This window comes from Piliocolobus tephrosceles, chromosome 6, assembly GCF_002776525.5.
Source record: "Piliocolobus tephrosceles isolate RC106 chromosome 6, ASM277652v3, whole genome shotgun sequence".
Taxonomy (NCBI): Eukaryota; Metazoa; Chordata; class Mammalia; order Primates; family Cercopithecidae; genus Piliocolobus; species Piliocolobus tephrosceles.
The window spans coordinates 152,803,445-152,819,572 of NC_045439.1; the positions used below are offsets into that span (position 1 = coordinate 152,803,445).

At 35.0% G+C, this 16,128-nt stretch overlaps 1 protein-coding gene across 2 annotated transcripts in view; it reads left to right on the plus strand.

Annotated features, from left to right (window-relative positions):
• The window catches only part of DPH6 (diphthamine biosynthesis 6), a 344,518-nt gene that overhangs the window by 161,956 nt on the left and 166,434 nt on the right, over positions 1-16,128 (plus strand). Inside the window, exons 7-9 of one of the 2 annotated variants that reach the window (XM_023230224.3) lie at positions 5,240-5,334; positions 13,605-13,692; positions 15,003-15,106. In XM_023230224.3, coding sequence (XP_023085992.1) covers positions 5,240-5,334; positions 13,605-13,692; positions 15,003-15,056 — 237 coding nt within the window. In that variant the 3' untranslated portion in view covers positions 15,057-15,106. Of the gene's footprint in view, positions 1-5,239; positions 5,335-13,604; positions 13,693-15,002; positions 15,107-16,128 lie in introns of those variants that run through there. The other variant, XM_023230226.2, reaches the window with a different exon arrangement.

Sequence of the window (16,128 nt, forward strand, 5' to 3'; positions counted from 1 at the left end):
TTCATTTTATGGCCCTGAAGTGGGCCATAAAAGAATCCTTTGACTTTGCCCTAAAGTCTTAAGACCTTCATTCTGGAGCCATCCTCTCTACTCCCAGAGGAAAGGAATGTCCCACAGGGATACAGAAAAAAATCTGAACAAATTGACCTTGCTGAGTTCCACCCCAGTTTATTACCATTAGATCATTTCTTGTTTCTTTGGATCTTCATTCCATTATGAAGTCTTCCCATGTCACATAAAACTTATTAAATAAATTTGTATGCTTTTCTGCTTTTCTCTTCTAATTCATCTTTTGTCCTAAAGTCCTCAACCATGAACGCTGTGATGAAGGAGGAAGAGATACTACGTTTACTCTCCTATAGTTTCAGCCTCCGAAGAAAATCTCTCAAAATATCTACTCTCTCCTTTCCATCCCCACTGCTGCTTGCCAGCTTGGGAAACCTCCACCTCCTGCTTAGATTCCTCCAGCAACTGCTCAGTTCTTTTTGCTTCTAGACTTACATCTGGGCCCATTCTCCATCATTCATCCAAAATGATGTTTCTAAAATACAGATGCAGTCAGGTCAGTTTTTTGCTTAAAACCTCTCCAAGGGTTGTCTCTGACCTTAGGATAATGACTTAGCATGGCTTATGAAGCCGTGTAAGACCTGTCCTCTGTCTAGCCTTTCAGCCTTGTCTCACTGCTATTACTCATCCAGTTATGCTCAGCTATGCCAAACTCGTTTAAATTTCTAGTACCTATCATGTGCTCTGGGATTTAACACGTGCAGTTTCTTCTGGAATATTCGTTCATTCTCTCTTGCCTTCTCTCTTCCCCCTTCCATCAGGGTTAACTTAACCCTTTAGAACTCAGCTTAAGTTTTATTTACTTTGAGAAGCCTTTTAAGTTCCTTTTAGTTAGGTACCCTGCTTTATACTACCACAGCATTTCATGCACCTGCCAAAATAATCACTACCCTATATTGTAATTGCTCATTTCACTTTCTGTCTGTACAAGACAATAAGCTATTTTATGCAGGATACATGGCTGCTCCCGTTTTTATCCCTAGTACCTAAAACACTACTAAACCTGTAGTAGATATTCAATAAATATATCCTTAATAAGTGTTATGAATGAATTATCTTCTATGTTGAGAATACCATTTATAAAATGAAATTGTGATTTTTGTAAACCTCATTGTTTCCTCTTAGTGGGGGTGGAGGTGAAGAACTATGAGTTTGGCTTTTTTTTTCCATTTTAAAATGACTAACAGATAAATGAGACTGATTTAAAAGAAGAAAAAGTTTGATTTAATAAGAAATTCAACAGTTGTGATTATTACAGTGTTAGGGAAATCATGATGCTCTTAGCCATTCAGTTCAATAATCAGCAGTATTCCATTGGAAGTATTATGAATATGAATATTTATCTATATAAATAAGTGTGCCAGAAAAAAATAGATTCATGTAAGGAATTTCTTTTTAATTTACTTGGAATTCATTTTTAAAATGCTGAGACTTCAAGGCATTCTTACAAACCATGAAATCACCCAAGTTAGCCATATCTGTTCAAATGTTTTCAAAACTTACCCTAACATTAGATGGCAACCCAATTTTTCACCTTCTCTAAAAGAGAACACAGCACAATTTAGATATGTGTGAAACAATAAACATACTTTTATACAAATGAAAATTATAAAATAATTTTTAAAGAAATTGTATTGCCTTTTTTAAATTATTATTATACTTTAAGTTCTGGGATACATGTGCAGAATGTGCAGGTTTGTTAAATAGGTATACACATGCCATGGTGGTTTGCTGCAACCATCATCCCGTTATCTACATTAGGTATTTCTCCTAATGCTGTCCCTCCCCTAGACCCCCACTCCCCGACAGGCCCTGGTGTGTGATGTTCCCCTCCCTGTATCCATGTGTTCTCATTGTTCACCTCCCACTTATGAGTGAGAAGATGCAGTGTTTGATTTTCTGTTCCTGTGTTAGTTTGCTGAGAGTGATGGTTTCCAACTTCATCCATGTCCCTGCAAAGGCCATGAACTCATCCTTTTTTTATGGCTGCATAGTACTCCATGCTATATATGTGCCCCATTTTCTTTATCTAGTCTCTTATTGATGGGCATTTGGGTTGGTTCCAAGTCTTTGCTATTGTGAACGTGCTGCAGTAAACATACGTGTGCATGTGTCTTCATAGTAGAATGATTTACAATCCTTTGGGTATATACCCAGTAATGGGATTGCCGGGTCAAATGGTATTTCTAGTTCTAGATCCTTAAGGAATCACCACACTGTCTTCCACAATGGTTGAACTAATTTATACTCCCACCAACAGTATAAAAGCATTCCTAATTCTCCACATCCTCTCCAGCATCTGTTGTTTCCTGACTTTTTAATGATCGCCAATCTGACTGACATGAGATGGTATCTCATTGTGGTTTTGATTGGCATTTCTCTAATGACCAATGATGATGAGCTTTTTTTCATATGTTTATTGGCCACATAAATGTCTTCTTTTGAGAGTGTCTGTTCATATCCTTCACCTTTTTGATGGGGTTGTTTTTTTCTTGTGAATTTGTTTAAGTTCCTTGTAGATTCTGGATATTAGACCTTTGTCAGATGGATAGATTGCAAAAATTTTCTCCCATTCTGTAGGTTGCCTGTTCACTCTGATGATAGTTTCTTTTGCTGTGCAGAAGCTCTCTAGTTTAATTAGATCCCTTTTGTAGCTGTTCCTTCTGCTCATCCCTGCAGGTATAGGGGTGGTAACAGCTATGCCAGTGGTTCTCAATAAGGGGTGATTTTTTATTTTTATTTTTATTTTTTTGAGATGGAGTTTCACTCTTGATCCTCAGGCTGGAGTGCAATGGTGTGATCTCAGCTCACTGCAACCTCCGCCTCCTAAGTTCAAGCGATTCTCCAGCCTCAGCCTCCTGAGTAGCTGGGATTTTTTTTTCCACCAATGACACCTGGCAATGTCTACAGACATTTTTGATTGTCATGACTTTGAAGGCTATTAGCATCTAGTTCCTGGCCTCGGCCTTAAAGTTCTCTCTATACTTTTCTTAATGAACTTATCAAATGTCACAGCTTTAAATACATCCATATAACAATAACTTAAAGAATAGATGGCATGAAAACTATGTATTTTTCAATGTAGTTTGTTACTTTATGTACTTAAATTATGAAAAGAATCATGAAAATTCATTGAGAAATTAAACTTTTCAAAAGTCTGTTAGTGACTTAGTATTTTTCATTACAATGATACTGATGGAGAAACTTATCAAAGAGAATGGCAAAAAATGCATTTGGAATGATTAAGTGCTAGGATACAATAATCCAAATTTTGAGTCGAAGCCAGAGACAGACCTGAGATAGATTAGGAATAAAGTTGCTGTTTTCTATGAACAATGTGAATATTAGTAACATTAACTTTTAGAAAGGTAAATAGAAAGGTTGTACACCATAAATAAGTCTCTGGAATGTGCACATCTGGATGCTTCACGTACCTAAACTGACCTTCCTGTCACATGCATACATCATGCTTTTGTGCTACAAAGATTCTACTTTTTAATAAGGTGCTGTGTCTTAGCAGATTCATTAAAGAAAGTGGCTGGCATAGGCTTTACTTCTTGAGGAGGTTCTCTCAAGACATCAAAGGGCCTTCGAGCTGGCTAAAAGTAATCCAACAAAGATGATTTTTTCTCTGAGTACTTATATCTGTTAGAGCTTGAAGCTAGTGGAGTTTAGAGAGGCCACAAAAGATATTGTAAGGATTTAGTCATACTATTTCTTGGTTCCTCAGCCATAGAAACCACTGGGTTCTTTATCCCGATTTCTTGATTTGGAACCTATGTGTCAATACTGGTGAATCAGTAATAGAAAGAGAGAAGAGATTGTGCATTTTCGTTTTTAGAAGCAACGTTGCTGTTGCATCATTAGTGTGTGATGTTAAAATATAGAGTACAGTGTATTTGGTAAGCTTCAAGAGACCAAGGAGATTGTCTCATTATCTTGTTTACTTTTGCACCTTCATCATCTAGCAAGGCCTGGCTAATAATTATTGTTCAAAAAGTGTTTGTCGAAGAACTGACTGAACAAATGAATGTGATAGAAATATTTTATGTGAATTGAAAATATCACTGGGTACATCCAGATTTTAATAAGTCACCTCTTGGATATATGAGTATTTTATAATGGTAATATTTTGGTTTAACATAGCAGCTTACATTATTTTACTAGGGACTAAGAGAACCACTTCTATGGGATAATAACCATACTAAATTTGGTTTAAAAATCTAGTTATTCTTTGGTGGTGGATTACAGAAATTATGTAGAACTTCAGTAAAACATTTTCTAATGAAAGAATGCTAATTAATAAACGATAAGGTTTACTCCCCACATAAAGAGAGTGGTCATAAGTCATTAAGATGCGACTGGAAGGTTCGTTTGGTGGAAGGTTGTTAGAAAGGGTCATTAGCACAGAGTAGAAAGGAGAGTGCTCCCCAGCACTGATGCCAGACATATGCCAAACAGATAGGAGATTTTTTTACTCTCAATATCAAGACCATTTAAATAGTATGGCTTATATTTAATGTAAATCATAGGCTTTTTTGTTTTGCTGCTTGGTTTTTGTTTCTTTGTTTGTTTTAATTTCAGGTTTGATTAGACAAATTTGTAAGTTACTCAACCTTTCTTGGAGTGGGACCTTCTTAAGGCTTGTCTGCAGCTTTGGAATTTTACTAGTTCTCAGTGCCCTCGGAACTTTCCTAATAACAACTGCAAGCATAATAAACCTGTATGTGACTCTTTTTGTTCATGGGCCTAAAGAAAGGCCTTATATTGCTTTTTCTGTATTCTTGAGAAATTCTCGAAAAACAGTGTTTTTATTCCTTCCACTTAAAGGCAAAGAGTTGGGGGAGCCCAATTTGGCTGCATACATTTTTGTTTACTACTTTGTGACTGAATCTAGCTTTGAATCTAAAGCTAGTGTCATTCCCCAAATTTGCAATAATCTTTATGTTATTTTTTTGTAAGAGTTTTGGCATTCTTAGAGATCCTATGCCTTATAACATTTTTGAAATGACTTTAAACATGTTTTAAGCAGAAATATAATTAGTTTTCCTTACCTTGCAAACTATTTTGCAATTAAAGTTTTTTGTATGGATTTTTTAGGACCAAATAAGATAGCATTTATGCTGTCCAATTTCAAACTTCTTTCTTGTTTTTTGTGTTTCCCTATTTTCAGCTTTCTAAGAAATATGGAGTACATGTTTGTGGAGAAGGTGGAGAGTATGAAACTTTCACTTTGGATTGCCCTCTATTTAAGAAGAAAATAATTGTGTAAGATATCATTTCAGCATTTTCTTTTTTTTCCCATAAATTTAAGTGATGGAAGCAACTTAACATTAAGCTTGAGGCAACTTTTGTTGGGAAAAATAGAACATGTCCTCTAAGTTCACAAACACTCAATTTGTTTAATACCAGTGAAGTCGTCTGAATACCTAAATCAATACCTGACAAGACGAGGCCTTCATAGAAGACTATAAACTTTTTAGACATTGCACTTTCGTTTACTTGCGGATTATGGCCTGCAGTAAAACTGGTACCTACACACTGACACTTTTATCCTTTCATGAAGTGTGAATTGCCTGTATTATTTATCTTTCATTACAGCTACATTTGATAAACTGCCACATCAGTAGCCTGTGGGTTCCATTAACTCCATCCTCTTTTTTCTTTTTCTTGGCTTTAACAACTTAGAATGGTAATGCTAAACGTTTCTCTTCAGTTATTTGGGGTTATTTTTACAAATAAACTTTGTTTTTAAATGAATTTAGTTGATGGTGAGTAGTATGATTTCTTTGCCATAAATTGTTAAAATTAGTGTAGTGAAAAACAGAAACTTTCTTCAGTTTGTTACCTTATTATCCATGCTCTAATTTATGTTGCTCTTTTTATATGCTAAGAGAACACTTTATCTGCTTTTCTTAAGCCTGTATGCATCGTGGAAAAGATTGTCAGAGTTAGGCTTGATTGAATGGAAGGCTTCAATATTTCTAACACTAAGACTTCACCTCTTTGTACATATTAATAATGACGGAAGGCGTGATCTAAGAAAATTAAGACAACAACTCTAGGTGGATTTTCTTAAAAAATGCATTTATTTTGTATAATATGACAAGACATTTTCATTACCATATGCAGTATTCATGCACTCTTGCTTCTTTCATATTATTCTAATTTCTTTTCATTAATAATCACCATAGTCATTATTTATTTGACAAATACTCATCAAGTACCTATTACCTCCACAGTGTTTTCCTGGGCGCCACTGATGTTGAAATAGTTTCTGCCTTCAAAGGGGTGGAAAAAGACATCTGTGTGTAATTATGATACAAGGTGGTAAAAGATAAGTCATAAGTTTATTCATGGGAGAGTACGTATTTTTTTTGCCCATGATGATCACAAAACAATTAATGAATCAACTATTGATAAGTTATTACTTCTATGAAATAATACTGTTATATTATTCAAGAAAAACATTTGCATGCTAGGGTGAAATTATAGTTGAAAATTTGGGATATATTATTAATATGGGACTAACCAAATTAGAAACAAAAAAGCACAGCAATAAGAGGAAAACATGCCAAAGAATAATACTTTCTCCATTTACCAGACAAATTGAGGCCCCAGAGCACCTGGAAGTCTTTCTGGGCAACGTGGAATTACAAGACATGTACTGCTTTACTCTACACAACCAGAAGATCTGTTTATCATAGTACTTTAGACCTAGAATAGGAATCCTTTTCAACCTCCTCATTTTGTGGACAAGGAAACCGAAGCCTGATAGAAAACAGTGGCATGAAGGGAATTACTCATGCTATTAAAGAGAAGTTATCAGGGAAGATGGTTAGAACCCTCTAGTGCTAAAATGAGCTGTTCACTGCAAAGCGTGAGTAGAACTCCGCAAGTTGCTGCCTTGCTCTGTAGGAATTCTTCCTGTAACCCAGGAGATGGACAGGCAAATCAACAATAAGTGATAGGTGCTACCCTGCAGGTGTGTACCTTGTAAACACAAAGGAGACCCTGTCTTTTCATTCTTACTCATTTGTGAGTTAATCACCAATCTCATTCTGATACTTACGCATATTCTTTGCTTATTTTTTTCTTCATAAGCTATGCCTCACTTCAGCTTCATACTTTTCTTTTGTGATACCTTTTCTCTAGATTGCCTTCTCATTTCTTACCACTTTGCTAAATCCTTTCATTTTTATATGCTTTGGCTGCCATTGCCTCCAGTGCTTGTTCCCATACTTGTCAGAGCATACATTAGGCTATATGCTAAATATTGTTGGACTAATTTGTAATTTTGTTGTTGTTTATTTTTGTGTATATATGCTGTTTCACATACTTACATATATTCCTTTCTTAGGTTATAACTTGAAGTTATAGGCTGGGAAATATCCTCAATTGGCAGAAAAACAATATCACTTAATGTAAACAAAATCTGCCCTCCTCTTTAAAATTGAAATGTCCTAAGCATACCTACCTGATACACAATAAATGCAAAGATGTGAGTGAACGTGTTTTGTGCATTCTAAAACTGTATGTAAATGAAAGTTATATTATTTAGATATAATCTTCCATATAATACAATTAAAAGATGAGCTTGGTTCCTATAACTGTGTTTTAACAATTGAGTATTAATAATTTTGGATCCAATCATTTAGAATTCATTTTGGGGACAAATTTAATAACTTCTGTTACATTTGATGTAATAGTGATCTGCCACAATTAGCATGCAACTAATCATTTATTAGAAATCCCATTTCAAACGTCTGATTCAAATGACATTTTATTTTTTATAAAAAAAAAAGACGGCTACCTCTAAGGTGAGAAAAAATAAATTTTTGCATGCAAATTTATTTGATTATAGTTAGATATCTTTTTTTGGTGGGGAGGGGCCAGGTGGGCCAATGTGATCATGAGGATCCTTAGAAGAAAGAGGCAGGAGGGTCCGAGTCAGAAAAGGGGATGTAACAACAAAAGTAGACTAGAGTGACGTGGAGCCATGAGCCAAGAAATGTGGGAAGCTTCTAAAAGCTAGAAAAAGCAAGGAACAGATTCTCCTTTAAAGTCCCAAGAGCGAATGCAGTTGTACCAACACCTCAGGGTTTTGTTTGTTTGTTTTTAAATTATACTTTTAAGTTCTGGGGTACATGTGCAGAACGTGCAGGTTTGTTACATAGGTATACACATGCTGTGGTGGTTTGCTGCAACCATCAACCCATCACCTACATTAGGTATTTCTCCTAATGCTGTCCCTCCCCTAGCCTCCCACCCCCGACAGGCGCCCGTGTGTGATGTTCCCCTCCCTGTGTCCATGTGTTCTCATTGTTCAACTCCCACTTATGAGTGAGAACATGCAGCATTTGGTTTTCTGTTTTTGTGATAGTTTGCTGAGAATGATGGCTTCCAGCTTCATCCACGTCCCTGAAAGGACATAAACTCATCCTTCTTTCTGACTGCATGGTATTCCGTGGTGTATATGTGCCACATTTTCTTTATCCAGTCTGTTGTTCATGGACATTTGGGTTGGTTCCAAGTCTTTGCTATTGTGAATAGTGCCGTAGTAAACATAGGTGTGCATGTGTCTTTATAGTAGAATGATTTATAATCGTTTGGATATATACCTAGTAATGAGATTGCTGGGTCAAATCATATTTCTAGTTCTAGATCCTTGAGGAATCGCCACACTGTCTTCCACAGTGGTTGGACTAATTTATACTCCCACCAACAGTGTAAAAATGTTCCTATTTCTCCACATCCTCTCCAGCATCTGTTGTTTCCCAACTTTTCAATGATCGCCAATCTAACTGGCGTGAGATGGTATCTCATTGTGGTTTTGATTGGCATTTCTCACCAGTGATGATGAGCATTTTTTCATACGTCTGTTGACTGCATAAATGTCTTCTTTTGAGAAGTGTCTGTTTATATCCTTTGCCCACTTTTTGATGGGGTTATTTTTTTCTTGTGAATTTGTTTAAGTTCTTTGTAGATTCCACGATTGAAACTGTTTTCTATAGTGAAGTAATTTAGAGACATCAGTTTGGTTCTATAAGTTTATTATGCCAGGTTCAGTGGCTCACGCTTGTAATCACAACCCTTTGGGCAGGGCAAGAAGATCACTTGAGGCCAGGAGTTTGAGGCTGCAGTCATCTATAATTGCACCACAGAACTCCAACCTGGGCAACATTGCAAGATCCTGTCTCTAAAAATATATATATATATAAAGTGAATAACAGTAATAAAAAATGATAAATAAATTGAAGTTTATTATGAGATACTTTTTGCCCAAATTCCAATTAACATTTTAAAATGTTTTTAGGAAAGACTAGTATAACAGCCTTTGTCTGGAAATAATTTTTTATATTTTTACCTAGAACAGTTTACAATTCACTTTTTGTGTCCATTAATATATGAAGTCATTCACCTCTAGATACAAATTTTGAGATGAGAAAATGAGCTGTTTCTTTGAGAAGCCCTCCTGAGAAGAATTATAGCCTAACTTTTAAGAGAAAAGGATAATTGTAGGTCCTCAAATTAGAAACCTGCTCTCTTATTACTTAGTTTATGTATATTAATAGTTTACTTAGTTTATGTATATTAATAACTGAAGTCTTAACGTTGTGTTAATGAAAGTAATCATTTTCTTCTCTCTGTTCGTGTATATGTTTTTAATGTCAGTATTTGAGACAATTCTATAGTTCTGTTTTATTCATCAATATCACTGTTTTACTGCTGCAGAGTTGCCACATAAATGGGATAGATAGATGATGGATGGATGGATGGATGGATGGATGGATGGAAGGAAGGAAGGATGGATGGATGGAAGAATAAGAATGAAAAAAGAAGAAAGGAAGAACCAAATCCTATGGTTAAAACACTTTATCCTCATTTTCATCTCCATCTACTCGTATTTTCTGCCCCTCAAGGCATAACTCAGTACAGAACACAGTAATGCAGTGTTTCGAAATGAGGATAAAGCAAGTACTTTATCTTATTTGCCTTCTTACACTGATTCTGTATCATCTGAGAATTTATTTACATTTATGAACTATTTTCCTTATATTTAAATTTTCAGTCCTACTAATCTTTATTTTTATTATGGTAGAGATTCATATAGTGTTATTGGTATATATATATATATATATATGTGCATACATGAATATGTTTATATATGCAATATGCATGTATGAGAAAGTGTGTACCGTCATGAGACACTTAATGTGGAAACATTCTGATAAATGCATTGTTAGGCAATTTTGTCATTTTGCAAGCACCAGAGTGTACTTACACAAATATAGATGTTATAGCCTACTACACACCTAGGCTATATGCTCCTAGACTACAAAACTGGACACTATATTACTGTACTGGAGACTGAATAACTGTAATACAGTGGTAAATATTTGTATATTTAAATGTATCTAAACATAGAAAAGGTATAGTAAAAATATCATATAAAAACATTTTTAAATGGTACACCTGTATAGGTCACTTAACATGAATGGAGCTTACAGGACTGGAAGTTGCTCTGGGTAAGTCAGTGAGTGAGTGGTGAGTGACTCTGAAGACCTAGGACATTACTGTACACTACTGTAGACTTTAAAAGCACTGTACGCTTAGGCTACACTAAATTCCTTTTAAAAATAAAATTGTACTACAACATTATGACAGCTATGATGTCACTAGGTGATAGGAATTTTTCAGCTCCATTATAATCTTATGGCACCACCGTAATACCAGTCGGCCTTTAACCAAAAATAGCATTATGTGGTACATGACTATATTCACATGAAGATAGGTAATTGAAAAATCATCGTGAGTTTCTGATAGTTTCACTAATTAGTGTGCAACTGTGAGGATAGTTAACAAAGTTTAACTGTACATTCATTTATTCAACAAATATCTAATGAATATTAGACAGTGTACTTTATACAGAGCTCCAGGTGGGGTAGAACAGGGACAGGCAGACAAAGATGAACAAAACTGGTTCCTCTCTCAGAAGAAAGGCACACAAACACATAATTATAATGTAGTGGATATGTTATGAAAGGGCTATAAATGGGATACTAAAGCACATAAAGGAAAAAACTAGCACTGTCTAAGGATGTCAGGGAAGGCTTCATGGAAATAACATTTGAGATGTCTGAGGATACGTGTGAGTCCTTCGGGGATATCTGTATGCCTTTTAGTGAATACAGAAACCATATGTTTGAGCAAGAGAGGTAAACAGTGGTTCAGTCCCAGCCTAGCATAGTTGTCCTTTGAGAGGAGAAGTGGGGACAAAGACCATGGCTGAGTCTCAAGAGGGAATACCATTTTTTTTGTTTTTGAGGTGAGAGGTAGGGCCCGACCCTACACCTCAGGAGGCTGGTATCAAGGAAGAGAGGCCCAAGTCAAACCCAGCTGCCCATTTAATGTTGTTAAGTAGGGGTGAGCCTAGTGTAGTAATGAAAGAGAACATGGGCCTGCTCTCCGCTGTGGAAAAGACCTAGCTATGTGACAGGTGGTAACTGCTGCACTGACTAATGGAGAAAGGAAAGGAGGACAGCCAGCTGGGAAGCATTTTTGCTGTGGCACAATTGTCTTAGTTTTCTGGATTAATCTGAGGATATTCTGACAGATTCTGCTTTCAGGATTCAGAGAAATCCATGAAGCAGAGACCACAGTTCCTTGAAAATTGAGTATCATTGTGATACTATATGAGAGAGAAGAGCAATAGTGAGTGGTATTATTCTGCTTGAAACTAAAAGCTGTTCATTTGAAATCTAGTCTCTCCTGGTTGACTCTTGCTTTGTATAAGTGAATGAAATGATGTTAGTCAATTAGAGATTATGAATTTAATAGAATTTATAAAAACCACAGTCTTCTTCATTTAGTGCTCAGAATGTCATATATTCTCTCTAGATAATAATCCTGCTTCAGATCATTTAAGCTATTTGCTGTCATCCCTCTGTTTCTAGTGGGGATAACTGACGTGAGAAGGGAGGACCTAAAACCCTTTCTACTGAGATAGTATTAGTTCAGATTAATTATAGTTTTGGCACACCCCATTGTTGAGAATATCAAAACCAAGCTGCCTGAATTAGACATAGTTAAGGCTCAGGGTCAATGTCCAAGGCTAAGGTCTGGAACAGATATATTGACATTTAATTTAAGAGTAAGATTGTATAATAGGAATTGAGGTTTGATTCAAGAGCCAAGATAGGACCAGAGCAGGCAACTGTGGAGGAAATGGAAAAATGGTAAGAATAGGGCTAACAAACCAAGTTGGGGTCAAGCCAGAGAGGCAGGTAGTAGCAAGCAGGAGGGCCTCATCTGTACTTTCTCTTTCTGCTACTCCTCCTCATCATACCTGGAGGCATCTTTGGTTGATGTAGACTGTGAAGGCAAATTATATGTTTCCATCAGGATGCTGAATCTTTAATGATTCTATGTCTGTTATAAGTTGCTTTCCTTTTAATGTCATGGAAGTCTTTTTAATGTTATTTTTTCTAAGCATTAGAAAGATACGTATTTGATACTAAAGGTTCATGAATGATAATTGGGGTTTCTTATCATCAAACGTACTTTTTTCTTGATCTTTCAAGTGGAAAGTAAACATTTTGCTTATGAAAGTTTAATAATTTGGAGCCAAATATTTTGAGATTTCTTCTATTGCCACCAAGTAACTTTACATGATACAAGTCGATTCAAAAATATTTTTACATTAGCAACAAAAAGTCAATGTCAGGATTTATTTTGCTGTACTATAATGATCAAAATGCTAACTATTAATATAAACAATGGAAGTACTTCCCAAGGCATTACAGTGATATGAGGAATTTCTATTTTTAAATTTTCAGTTGAAATTCAAAACATTATTACTCTCTTAATAAATAATAAAAAATAATTAGTTATTAGAACTTTACACATAATCTTAGTTATTCATATGTGCTTTACAGGGTATCTTTGATAAAAATCAAGTTAATTTGCATGTATCCATATGGTGCCAGCATGCAGTTCATACCATTTTACCTGAATGTGGTAATTACTATGTCAGACAATCAATTTTAATAGCAATGATACTGCAGTGTGAAGAGTTCATCTAGAGCTTAAAACCATCACCAGTACTGCTGTTGTGAAGGATAATTGAGACTTTGTGTGAAACATTGAATGAATTACCTCTTGAAAATAAAAGAATAATGAAGATAAAGCACTAATGTTTAATGCTTAGCCTATGCCAAGCAAATATGTGAAAATGAAATTGAACAGGAATTTAAGTCTTAAAATTGTTCAGAGAGCTTTGAGTGAACCTGAAAGTTGAACTCTTATGTTCTTATGAAGATAGAAAGCCTCATTGTTTTTTCTTAAAAGCTTAGTATACTTGAACCTTTTCCCAATGAAATACTGGATTATTAAAAATATTTATTAATCACTACATGTTGTATACTAATGGAAATAAATATATAACAAGAATGTTCAGTCTCTTCTAGTCAGTAGGAGGAGTGATTTGTCACAATTTTTGTAGCAGATAAATGTATTATAAAATTCTTGTATTTCAGGGATTCATCAGAAGTAGTCATGCATTCAGCTGATGCATTTGCACCTGTGGCCTATCTACGCTTCTTAGAATTGCACTTGGAGGACAAGGCAAGTAAATCTAAGACTCACAGTGATTTTGATAGAAAATTGAGATATATGCATTGGCTTTGCATATATAATTCTGTAACAACAGATGACAGGAAAAAGAAAATTGATTTTTATCATTTTTATCATTAGTGTTTTTTTTTCAGCTCCTCAGTCAATAACTAAGAATTTTACAAATGCTTATAGTTTTGAGAGTTATATATGATACAAAAGATATTACACTTATGAAAAGTTTGCAGGTCAGTTAGAAAGGGAATAGTATATACATTAAACAATGAGAGGACAATATAAACCAAATATTAAATCATCTAGCAGGATCACATTTAAGTTATCGTACATAAGCGTTAGGGGAAGGGTTTGAGGCTAAATTGGATCATCATTATTCAAAGGTTAAGAGAGGAAAAGGAGAAATGAAACCTTTATCCAGGAAAAGAGAAGTACAAATGGAAGATGAAAGTGAAGCAAAATTACAATAAAGAATTTTATTTTAAATATGCTGTCAAGATAACAGTAAAATTTTAATTTGAAGATATCTTGTGGAATAAAGTTCTGGATTATATTCCTTGATTGAGAGATCTGATCCTTCAGATGTTGCTTTATATTAATTACCATAAAAATGATAGCTGAAATTGTGTGAAGAAATGAGTGTAGTGACAGAAAAGGATTAGAAAATGTCTTATGTATATTTAGTGTTCTTTCCCCCAAGTCTTGAGGCACACCCACAGTTACATATTTTACATCATAGGAAATCTGAAGGAGTAAGAGGATTAACAAGAATTCGGCAAAAGTAGGAAAAGAATGGTAATGCCAAAAATCTCAAGATGAGAGGGTTTCTCAGGAGAGGATAATTGTTGGTGCCAGTTCTTCAGAAGAGTGACAATGGGCAGGATTGAAAATAGGTTGTGGGATTGGGCTGGATGATGACTATTGGTGACCCTTTATCAAAAAGCTGGTAACCCCCACAAGAATTAAGTTACACTATCCAAATGTTTTTCAGATTTACTGGAACCCCTAACTTGTAGTTTTCTGCTACTTTTGCTACGATGTACACATACACAAAGTCAAAAGCACTGAATTCATGTGTAGACACTCCAGCCATTCTATGTTCCACTCTACCCAAATAGCTCACCGTTCACCTTGTTGTTTTGATATTTCATTGGTCTTCGGTATGATACCTCAAAGAAGTAATACTGTTATCTGAAATAGGCTGCGAAGATAACAGTATTTTAGATAACAGTATTACATCGTTGAAGTGTCATATTCACTGACACTGAATAAACATGGTGCATTTTCCTTTTTTTTTTTTTTTTCAGGTGTCCTCAGTGCCTGACAACTACAGAACATCTAATTATATATATAATTTTTGAAAAGTGTTTCAGAACATTGTTCATTAAACCACCATTTTTATACAAAAAAATTGCACAGTATTTTCTCAGTTACTATGACTAGTTTTTTTTTTTTCTTATGACTCTTTGTTTTTTAGAAAAACATACTTTCATTAGAAGAAGTTAATGGAACCATTTATTAATTGGGAAAATGTCAATGGTGTGTTCATTAATAGTGCCAACCTTTTTGGGATTCACTCTCTTTTGTTAACACATCTTCCCTATGACCTTTTTTTTCTTTTATTTCATCTATAAACCCCATTTCTGTAGCATTTCTTTTTTTTATCACACTAGTTTCTTTCCCTCTTCTCTTTCTTGCTGCATTCCCTACCAATAATGTCATGATGGAGAGGCATTTGAAAATGATGAAAAGATGGTCACTTTATTTAGCCAGTCAAGCTTATTCTACTGGGTGTCGCCAAAGTGATCTATCATTTTTGTTTTAAATGTATTCGTGGTTGAAGGGTTTCAACATTATTGGACAATTATGAGGAATGTCCTTAACTCTTACAAGTTATTTTATAACTGATTTTTAAAATGCTGTTTTTCAGTATTACCAGTGTTGACCTTAGAAAACTTTTACTAAAAAATAGACTTTATGTTTTAGAACAGTTTTAGGTTCACAGTGAAAACAGAGCAGAAAATGCGGAGATTTTCCATATACCCTCTACCTCCACACATTCACAGCCTCCCCTACTGTCAATATCCTATAATAGAGTGGTACATTTGTTACAACTGATGAACCTACATTGACACGTTATTATCACCCGAAGTCCATAGTTTACATGAGGGTTCATTCTTGGTGTTGTACATAATATGGGTTTTGACAAATGTATAATGACAATTTTCAACCATTATAGTATTATACAGAATAATTTCACTGCCTTAAAAAGTCCTCTGTGTTTTACTTATTCATCCCTCCCTCTCCTTTAACCCTTAGCAACTGATCTTTTTACTGTGTACATAGTTTTGCTTTTACCAGAATGTTATGTAGTTGAAATCATACAGTATATAGCTTTTTAGATTGGCTTCTTTCATGTATTAAGATGCATTT